The sequence below is a fragment of the Syngnathoides biaculeatus genome, chromosome 5 (assembly GCF_019802595.1).
Source record: "Syngnathoides biaculeatus isolate LvHL_M chromosome 5, ASM1980259v1, whole genome shotgun sequence".
NCBI lineage: Eukaryota > Metazoa > Chordata > Actinopteri > Syngnathiformes > Syngnathidae > Syngnathoides > Syngnathoides biaculeatus.
Genome location: NC_084644.1, coordinates 29,978,800 through 29,989,903, shown reverse-complemented (window position 1 = coordinate 29,989,903; position 11,104 = coordinate 29,978,800). Strand labels below are relative to the sequence as shown.

The following is an 11,104-nucleotide window of genomic DNA, read 5'->3' as shown; positions in this document are numbered from 1 at the left end:
TGATAGTGGTGACATGGTCAATAAAAAGAAGGGGGGGGGGGCACCACGTGTTCTTGTTTGAATCCAGCATGCGTCACATTTTTGCAAGCCAGCAGACATATAAAGAGAGAAAGAGGGACAAGCACACAAAAACACGCACACACGCAACACTGCAGTTTCCTCAACACGATCATCAACAGGTATCAGACAGGCATCTGTCTTCAAGGATTTTAGTGTGCTAATTTCCCTTTTTTTTATTCAATCATAACAAAAGATTCTCCATTTCAAGAAATTTGCCTTTAGAAATTTTTGTGTTCATTTGTTTTTTCTACATGTATATTTTCTCCTCACAGTCAGATGATGAAACTTTACCTCGCAGTCGCAGTGCTCCTGCTGGCTCTGATCGCCTATGCGGGTAAATATTGCGTTCACGTGCAACCCCTAAACGTGGGATTTTTTTTTCTTAAATCCCCAACTTACTCAAGTTGTGTGCGCATAGTTACATATTTATTTTTGCAAACATGCAGATGCTCAGGACGAGACCATGGAGGAGAAGTTGGTCAGGTACCGCACGCAGTTGGCACAGACCTTCACAACCATGGCGGAAAACACCAAACAGTCCCTCGATGAATTTGGCAACAGTGAAGCTATCACCAAGTTCAAGTACTTTCACACATCCACACACACACACACAAACACACAATCACAAACAGCCCATCAAAAATGTGATTTGTGCATTTCTGCTCAAACAGGAACTGGTTAAAGGATCTCTTTGACTAGACCCAACAACAAGTGTGCACCCCTTGTCTCAACCTCCTCATCTTCTTGCCCAATACGTACACCCTGCTGACTTACTAAAATCTTTTCATTTCTCTTAGTCTGCTCTATGGATATGCTTATGGACTTAATTGTTACATTAAGTACATTTCAAAAGGCTTTGTTAAAATACGCACCTTCAATGTTACCATTTGAAATTGTATGTTCATTTAATGTCACTCAACCCTGTTTGTGAAATGTCTGTCGAAAATATGAATAAATGAACAGATCTGGAGGGAAAAACTGTGTCAGTTCAGTTGCAACGCCATCATTTTGTCAGTTGACAGAGTTCTAGAAGCTGATTTGGAGAAAATAGATGGCTTTATTTTATTGTATGTGTCTTTTAAGCATCCTTTGAATCAAGACACCAAGTTTGTCATCATTTGCAAAAGAGCCTAAAACGTGACATTTTTCTTCTTCTTCAAAATTGCTCTATGTCTAGCAAAATGAAAAATAAAAATAAATATATGCAAAAATAAATCCTTAAATATGAAACACTCAGCAGAAAAGAAGTAAAAGAGCTCAGAAGTACAACACAAGTCCTAGAATGCATTGCAGGGGTACTGGCATGACTCGAGTTTAACACTTCATGATACAAAATACTGGGTTGGAATGTAGGTTTACATCACACACCTTTCAAAAATAATGCCACAATTATGTTTATTTATGTATTTTAGAATACATCCAATCTGAACCAAATACTGAGTATAACAATTAATAATTAAATTAGGTAAGAATTGCACGATCTGTTCAACTGAAGATGTAGGCAATTTTAACGGAGGTGGCCAACAATCATAAAGGAATGATTTTGGCAAAGAAAAAAAGTTTCATTTTCAATCTCTCTCTATATATATATATATATATATTAGCTTTCCGAGAACTAAAACAACATTGAAAAAAGAAAAATCTGTGACCATAAAAGAGAAAAGTTGGAGGGTGATGGATTCTTGGATGATTCATTTCATTCAATTGCATTCTTTTAACATGGTCAGAACCTATAATTTGACATTTACTCTTCTCAGCTCAATAATGGAGTTTGTATTATTAAAGTCCCCAAAGGCATTGGGAGGGGGCGGTGAAGCTGTTTGATTAAGTGCGTGTGCATTTGTGTCAACAGCCAGTCGGAGCAAAGGTGAAGTGCCAACATGGCCGCTCTCATTCCGACCGGTTTCATAAGAGCTGGACTAAAGTTTATAGCGGTTAATGATCCACGAGGTGCTGCAGTGATTCTCTGAAGGCTGATGCCTGGAAGAGAGTCTGGCAACGGATGTCATCAGTGTGGTCGGTGGATGTCTTGTAACGCTCATACAAACAAACAACTTTTTAAAAAATATATCACTTTTTAAATTTCAAGAAACTGTATGTACTTGTGTTTTTTCCCCCCTTTTTCATTTAAAGAAATAGTCCTCGACTGACCAGGAGTAATTACCGCGTGGTGTGGGGTGTGTGTTAAGAGTATTCAGAAAAACGGCCGTCGCTGACCATTTTAAATATTAAACCTGTTCAATTGCAAGTTTTCAAATTTGTGATCAACACCGAGTTCAAATCATCCACTGACTCTGTGATTGTGACGTCATATGATAAATGATAGCCAATTCGGAAGCTGATGGCGTTGCCATTATCGTGCCTGCTTTTAAAATCAGTTTTTTCCCCCCAAACATTCAGTACACTCACACAACGAGATGTGAACCAAACTGCATAGATTTTCTCCAAACAGGAACAGATTTCATGATTTTTAAAATCAGACTGTAAAATAGTTTCTTTCTAGGAGAGTGCAACATCAATAGTTTTGTCTTTTTATTAGAAAACAAAGGATGCAGAGAAATGCAACTGTAAAATTTGAACAATGTTGGTTCTAAAAACACTAAAAATAACATTTGCTATTGATATTGGTAAGAATCCATCTTAAACAACTGGAAATTACTTAACCCATCCTACACTATTATTCATGTTGACTGCTTCCAATGTGTTTACAGGTTGGACGTTCCGCCAAAAACTTGTTGCTCGCCATGACGTCCACTAGGCACAAGCTGTGCCATACAATGTTTGTTTACGCACTAGGTGGCATATGCATAACAATATCTCCAGCGATAATCGTGTGCCCCGGCCCCCAAACTTACTGTTGTAGTCCCAAGATGGACCTATGAGAGGCAACGTTGTGCCACAGAGCACCCGGGGGGAATAGAAGAAATGAAAACAGTTATGCGAAATGTTCATTTAAGTGGACACTACAATACGGTTACAATCTTTTTTTGTTTGCTATTTTTACAGGAGTGACTGACTTGTGTAGTAGATCTTTTATTTGTGTCTGGCAACCGTGCAAGGGTCACGATTTAGCATTGTAAATATTGTACTGGTTCAACATTTACGAATGTCAGCCCCAACAGTTCTCTAATCAGATCTGGGAGACCCACACCCAGGATAATCCCTCATATTAATCTTTTAATTAATACCCGATAGTTGAGCCTTAGGACTTCGGAAAGGGGAGATCTGCTCAAATTCGACCCGATTATCTTAATGTGTAGCACACACTTTTATGATTGTTGGTGTAGTGTGTTTCTGAGCAGACAGAGGAGGGGGGGGAATCCCTCATGACATGCCTCAAATTGCAGACTAAAAGGTTCAGGGTAATGTTTTACAGACATCTAATAATTGGACCTTTGCTAACTTTGATCGGAAGTGGAGGAAAGCCTACAAACATGGCCTGGTTATTGGTTTGTGTGAACCCTCACGTTTATGATTGTTGGTCCCTTTTCTGGGAGTAAAAATCCCTATGAATGCGCCCCTGAGCATAGGAAAGGCGATTGGAGACAATCGCTTGTTTGCTCATTTTGACCATAAGAATGAAAAATGCTCAAATTTAACCCCTGACCGACCTCACACCAAAGGAGAATGCTTTGGATGATATTGTACAAACGTGATGATCGGGCCTTTGCTCACTAATTGGAAGCCATGGCAATGTGTACTTTTACGATTTTCAGCTTTTTGTTTTCTGAGAACATCGGGCAAAGAAAAAAAAATCTCGTAACACACACCACACGTCAAGATAATCAATCACTCAGGCCAATTGTTTACCGACTTCCAAATGGGGAAAACATGTTCAAATTCGGCCCACTTATCCATGTCTGTGTACCCCACTTTATTTTAATAATTTTCCATCAATGAAAACATAACCTCAATGGCAGCGGCAATGATTTTACTTAAGCTCCTTTGCCTGAGAAAGGTGACCCACAAGATTTTTTTTTTTCTTTGGGGGGCAGGGGTGACAAGAAATATCTTCACCCCAGCGAGTGTTTAGACAGCTGTGGGATGAGGACTGTTGTTGCTTCAGACAGATTGATTTTTGTTTTTTCTCCATGGACTCTGCCCACAGAAAAGTCGGGCTGGGGGTGAACACGGTTATCACATGGACCCTCTTCTCTAAAAGTCCTAATCGGTCCTGCTAGATCAGAGACTTTGACTGATCGGCAAACACATCAGCGTCTGCCAAATGGGCCACGATACTTGATCCAAAGGGCACTTGGATGATTTTCGAAGGCTGAAAATGTAGGTACCGACAGGATCGAAAGAAGCCTTAAAGTTTATTAGTATGTAATATACATTTAAATGAATGCCATAGTGTAAATGAACACATGAGACCGGACTCTTCAAGCTGCCATATGACGCTTTTTCATGAAAATATTTAAAAGCCTTTTTTTCCCCACTTCTACATCTAACGCAAACAGAAAGTCAGGAGATGGGGACCAATGTACAACCTGTTGCCTTATATAAATATACAGCTCAATAACTCCTGTTTCATTCAACTCGTGTGCCCCGGAGCAGCTGAGAAAAAAACCCCCACACTGAAATAAGGTACATGGTTACTCATTTTTACTACTTTAGTTTGTTCTATGCGTGGTTCAACTTTGTGTGATTAAAAAGCAACAAATCTGAGATAGACCTATTATGAATGGACATGTTATTTAAAAATTTTTTTTTGTTTTTGTCTGATGGCAGATGAGATTTCTCGTCATCGCTCTTATTTTACTCATTCATGGTATGTCCCCCCCTACCCCCCCCCCACTTATGTTTACCTTTCTGTACTGTACTGTAATTTTTTTTTAAATACTGTAATAAGCTTTCCCCTCCCATTTTAAGCATGTGGGCCGATTTTGGCGCAGACAATGGCCCCAAAGCCACTTGACTCTCCAGGTATCCTGAAAAGACTGATGGACCGTGCTCGGTATGGACACTATATGCACACAAACCATAAAAAACATACACAACACACAAAAACATAAACACACTTAAAACACACAACAAATGTGCACACATAACCGGACACATGCAAACTAAATCATGCCCCTGCCCCACGCACACAAAAAGGATATGCAGACAAACGGCAACACACGGACACACACAAAAAACTAACACAGTGACACACAAACAAGTATTTAAGGAACACACACCCACTCAAGCAAAGACACATGGCCACATAAAACAACGCACAAACACAAACAAATTAACCAAAAAATACAGGCACACAAAAACAAACACGAGCACACAAAAACATCACATAGGAAGAACCACACACACACACAAATGAATACATCCAAATCATACACCCACACAAAAATAGACATACGCACACATAAGCACAGATAAACACCCATACAAACATATGAACACAAACAAAGGAAGGAACACTTGCATTCATATGCTCCCAAAAACTAAAACAGGGACAGACACACATGCATAAACAAAGACACAAGCCTATATAAACAAACATTCACAGAGAACACACACACAAGCACTCCAAAGTACGTAGACACACAACTAAAAACTAATATATTTATGGAGCAATTTCAATCCAAGTGCTCTATAAATGAGTAAAATCAAGTACCGGTGCAAATAGAGACAACTGCAAATATACCAACACTGCAAAAAAAAAAAAAAAATCATTCATAAAGTAGTAATGAGCATAAACACACTCAGACATACACATATACTCTAACACAGGTACACAGCATTATGGCCTCGCTGCTTAAAGCTTTTTGGTGCTTTACCGGTGTGTACTTTACGACTCAGTCTGTGTGCTTGTATATGTCCCTACACAGTGCGACTCAAGAGAATGTCCAGAATGTGATGGAATTTGTGAAAGCCATTACAGCCGAGTACTACGATGAACACGTCCAACCGGTGGTTGACAACTACAGTCAATGGGCTGCTGGCGTTAGGACCTCGGCAAGGGAGAAGATCCTCAACTACTTGCCATTCATTGGCTCAAATGCGACTGATGATGTGGTGAAAAAATGACTCATTTTAAACATTACTTGCTGACTGCCTTTTTGTTCATGCTCTACCACCAATACGCATAGGTGTCATTAAAGCATAAATTAATACGGTATGTACAGTGTCCCTGCTTCCAAATCATCTTAAAATCCCACTGGCTTGCAAAATGTGAAGATTGTTTCATCTACTGTCATACTGGTGGACCTTCCAGGACACAATTCATGCTGTGTTCATGCTATTGTCCAGTGCTAATCTCATGTACCGTGTAACTACAGTATTATTTCAAGAGGGATCCTGTTAGTATCAGCACAATCATTTGTTTTACCGCTAAAGCCCCTTTCCCACATCCTGAAAAACAATGCAATTTTTCAGACTTTTCCAGCACCAACATGGGAAGAAGGGGAAAAAAGTTGACTTGGGCAATTTTAAGGTTTTTGAGGTAGTGTCAGACTCAATATTATGGCAAAGACACAGGAGTTTCGCATGGTTTCTTTGTAAAATAGTCGTTGACTTTCTTTGATTAAATGTGGTAAACGACAACATTAAAAAGAGAAAACGAATGGTTATGGTAGCCACATGAGATGCAGTTAAACACGACGGGGCAACAAGTCAGTCCAGACAAGCTCCACAGGATTAGCGAGATCACAAAATTGGCCACTTAGACCCACAATGCCAGTCTAGCCTTCATAAACGTATGTTAACCTAACTTCAACTTTCGAGTCCACCACTACATCATTCATTTAACGCTCACAATCTTACCAGTTTAAGAATCCCTGTTTGTCACAGCCTTCCTTCGCCAACTTGCTCTCCCCCTTTATATTAATACATAAACTAGTTCTGCTGTTTGAACAAAACCAATAACTACAGTTGCCCCAAAAGGCAAAAAGTATACTGTAACCCCTCATTTTTTGTGGTTTATTGGTACCAGACCCACCACAAAAAGGGAAAAACCGTGAAGTAGGCGTAAATGGTGTTATTTTGTTATTTATTTATTTATTTTTGCTTCAAAGGTCCTTGTCGTCTTGCTGGGGATGCTGCATTATACCCCATCAATGCGGCTTCCCGCTACAGTACTGTTTTATTTTGTTTCATTGGTCCATGTCATCGCACCGGGCATGGTGGATTAGTACGTAGCGATCCGGCTTTTTTTTTGGGGGGGGGGGGGGAATTCTGCGATGCACTGAATCCGCGATAGGTGATCTGCGAAGTAGAGAGGGATTACTGTGTATGGAGGAGCTACTCGCCACAATAGTATAAAACATGGTGACTAGGACAAGTGACTTTAATGTGAATCAAACTCATCATCATCAAAATTAATTTTTATCAGTTTGTAAAATGTATCGCATTAAATTAGGCATAAAAAAAAGCTTGTGGTTCCGATTACCCAACTGACAATAAAAATTCCCGCAGACCCCAAAATTTTTACACCACTTAATAAATATGTCAGTGGCGTGGTTCTTCACAGCCACACAAGTGCGCTCCGCGCAATGCAGCGGGAGCAAAGAGTTAAGTCAGGTGCCACTGTGGCGTGGCAGTCTGCCACTTGCTAATCACGTCCTGTATTTAATCCTTGTTTTTGATGCCACTTGTTGCCAGATCGTTGTATGTACATATTTGCATACGTGTTCATGAGCGTCAGCTGGAGTAACTCCCTCATCCTATGTCATAGTGTTACTGAGCCATATCAAGTCAAGTTACGTTTTCATGTTGTGCCATGTCTGAATTTTGACATTGTTTCATGTTTTTTGGACCAAACCGTTTGAAACTTTTGTCTTGTGATTTTTGTAGCGTGGCCCTGCTGGACTGCCTTCCCATGTATGACCTCTGCTTGGCAATAAACCTTAAAATTCACACTTACGTCTCGGGTTTGTGCATTCGTATCATACCCTTCACCTTGTTCGTGAGAAAATCAACTATTTATCATCTCTACTAACATTCCAGTGTTTTGCAATGCCAGACGCTATCGTGATCTCATTGTGCACAAGAGAGCATGAATTAACAAGAACTGAAAAGAAAATGGCGGCAACGTATACTGCAGACGGGGTGAAAACATTTAGTTCTGAAATGTAGGAAATCAGAACCACATTTTTTTGGGCTTTGCTATCATAACAATTATTATGATGAGTGTAACGCACTACATGTAACATGTTCCTGGCATACTTGCACATGACCATATATGTTTTTGGTGTTGTGCAAACTGGTTCATGTTGTTCTTAACATCGAAACGTTGTACGTCAGAGAAGTGGAAAACGGATGACCCCCTGCCAAATAAGTTTTATTTCAACAATGCTTGGTGGCCATTCTCAGGAAAGAGTAATCAAAGATGGAATGATTATTTTTTTTACTGAGCTATTTGTTTAACGCTTACTACCACGAACAAAATGTCATGAAACTTTGCGGAGGTGTTGTGAATGTGGTGCAAGATAATGTTTCTCAGTGGGGAAAAAAAAGCAGGGATCTCAAAAACAGTTATAGTCTATGACTTATTTGATGACGATTGAAACTGGAAATTTTGGTCTTCTCTGCCTTGTTGGGTTATTTCATTTATATAAATATATACAGAATAAGAATGTTGCTAAGAGGCATGTGGTGCATCTAAAAACGGAGAAAGGATCTTTTGCAAAGAGACATTGACTGTGTGAAAGGTCAGCAAGGTGGCGTCTAGACTGGCCCTCCTGCCCTCGCTCGGACCGCGATCTTGAGATAATCTAATTGACGGGGAGTTTTACGAGACGTACATGCGCAGCAATATGAGTGCTATCAGGAGGGTCTCTGGGTGCATTATGAATATACAGTGCAGTCCATGCAATACATCGAGGCAAATTTCGCAAGACTCAATTGGGTTTTCAAGTGAATACCATGTACACTGGACTTTGTTTAGGTGATGTGTGTGCGCGTGTCCCTTTTTTCGTGTGTGTGTGCATGTGTGTGTGTCCTGATCAGATGACGTGTGCTCGCTGTCCCCCCTATATCATCTGGTCCAGATGTGAGCTCCCAGTTGCAGAGATCTCACTGTTTGAGCAGACTGTCACTTCTGGGATCCAGACACAAGTATTAGCAGGTAAGCCTTTATTTTATTAATTTTTTCATTTCACGTATACAAGCATTGCTGTTTTGCGTCGAGACATTAAACCTACAAAAACCGCATATAGTTTAAGATGTATTGGCCATCTCTATTTACAGATTTTAAATAATTGCAAAAATATTGATTACTGTGTTTTTTTTCTCCTTTCAGACATGAACGCAAAATATTCCATTGCCCTGATACTGGCTCTGCAGGGTAAGCTTAAACGTTCATAACCTTAAACTTTGTTATTTTTACGATCCTGAGAATTGAAAAAATGCACCAGACAGAACAGATGCACTCCTTCTTTGGACAATGTTGGCATAATTATACTCGTTAACATAGTACAACGAAAACATTCCAATGGCTTCACATCGCAAAAACTTTTTTGAGATCAAACACGAATTAGAAAACCATCTCACAAAATTTGGGGCGACATGCTTCTTAACAAACAATGAAGATGATTTGAAGTTTCAATGCCACTTGCTTTGAAATGTTCCCTGATAGATTCTGCTGTGTTTTCTCTTTGCCAGTGTCTATGAGCTTGTGTGATATTCCGGAGCCAGATAAGGATCTTGTGGATAAATATAAGAACATGAAGACTACCTTTTACCAGCGGCTGCTCACTGCATACGACAAGGTTCATGAGGTTGCTGCCCCCGTGATTGAGAAACTTGGAGAGGGCCCACAGGGGACAGCAGCAAAAGAGCTCTTGGAAGATATAAAGGACAAGCCAGAGCTCCAGGCAATCGTCAAGGTTGGCAGGTGAGCATTTGCAAAAGTCACAGTGAAAGCCATTGACCTTATACCGCAACGTGAAACTCATTTGCATTGTCTACTGTGCAGTGGCTTGGTTCAAGAGATTGGGCCCCTGGTAGACAAGGCCCGCAATACCGCCCTGGGCATCTACGGACACTACGTACGCCCAACATTCGGCCAGTTTTTGAGCGACATCATCGACAACATCAAGATCCACTTGGACAAGTTCCTGCCCATCCACTAAGTAGCTACATCTGCTTTTTCCAGAAGCCAAAAAAAAGAGACCGCGTAGCTCTTCCAAGTCCAGAGGAGCACTGACCATGGTTTCATAACAAACTCACCAACACCATCCACACCAAATATATTCAGTGTGAAACATGTTTGTGACTGGCACAGCAACAGTAGTCATTGTATGATTGTGTGCGTTTGTATCTGTGAGTGTGTGCAATAAAATGAACAGGGGGAAAAAAAAATGGCTGATTGTTTAAACTTAATCTTGATTTCGTTTCATAATTAGACCACAAAAATACTGCAACCAATCACATTTTTCAAACATTATTCTAACAACTTTTAACCCTTATCGCCCATCATTGTGAAATTCATAGGTTTCTATTTGGTCACACATTCATGGATACAATTATTCTTTTTCCATTCTTTGAAGTGAATCATCTTTTTTTGCTGAGTAATTAAAAAGAAATAATTAAAAACAAACAAATAAATAAATAATCGAACAAGGAATTGGTCTCCGGTAGTTGGCGCGGCTCTACTAGGACACGTTCGAGACATATAAACATGCTACGAAGAGTATCTGAGCAACAAAAGATTACCCGTAGTGTGGTTATGCTGGTCCAATGACAATTGTGCATACGATGCAGTCGTCAAAAAAAAAAATAAAATAAAAAAAAAAAAAAAAATATATATATATATATATATATATATATATAATATATATAAGCAGCTTTAAATGACAAGCACCATCTTTTAACCAAATCATACATTTAGTAACAAAAACATGATTAAAAAATTGAAGTTAACTATTATGTCCACAAGTGTCGTGTTTCGATTTCTTTCCTCCTGAATTGTAATTTTATTTCTTTCGTGAGGAGGGATAAGAGCTTAAAGATACAGAAAAAAACTCACAAAAGTGCAGCAGAATCACGAATGAACAGACTCACTTGAGCATTGTTAATTAATTAGTGCTATCCGAAAACAACA

General features: G+C 39.6%; 1 protein-coding gene and 1 long non-coding RNA gene across 2 annotated transcripts; both read left to right on the top strand.

Moving 5' to 3' along the window:
- The first annotated feature begins 4,789 nt into the window (after window positions 1-4,789).
- On the top strand, window positions 4,790-6,085 carry LOC133500506 (uncharacterized). The gene is made up of 3 exons (XR_009794928.1): window positions 4,790-4,831; window positions 4,933-5,017; window positions 5,892-6,085. It is a non-coding gene; the product is annotated as an uncharacterized LOC133500506 (long non-coding RNA).
- Window positions 6,086-9,080: 2,995 nt separating this feature from the next.
- apoa2 (apolipoprotein A-II) lies at window positions 9,081-10,646 on the top strand. The gene is made up of 4 exons (XM_061820466.1): window positions 9,081-9,127; window positions 9,302-9,346; window positions 9,664-9,895; window positions 9,977-10,646. The coding sequence occupies exons 2-4, from the start codon at window positions 9,304-9,306 to the stop codon at window positions 10,131-10,133; spliced, it is 432 nt and encodes a 143-aa protein (XP_061676450.1). The 5' UTR covers window positions 9,081-9,127; window positions 9,302-9,303; the 3' UTR covers window positions 10,134-10,646.
- Window positions 10,647-11,104: the final 458 nt, after the last annotated feature.

Bases quoted from the DNA above. Each gene is read 5' to 3' on its own strand.
- apoa2 (XM_061820466.1), top strand. From the start codon at position 9,304: ATGAACGCAAAATATTCCATTGCCCTGATACTGGCTCTGCAGG. The intron at 9,347-9,663 runs GTAAGCTTAAAC...TCTCTTTGCCAG, and splicing joins CCTGATACTGGCTCTGCAGG to TGTCTATGAGCTTGTGTGAT. The intron at 9,896-9,976 runs GTGAGCATTTGC...TCTACTGTGCAG, and splicing joins GCAATCGTCAAGGTTGGCAG to TGGCTTGGTTCAAGAGATTG.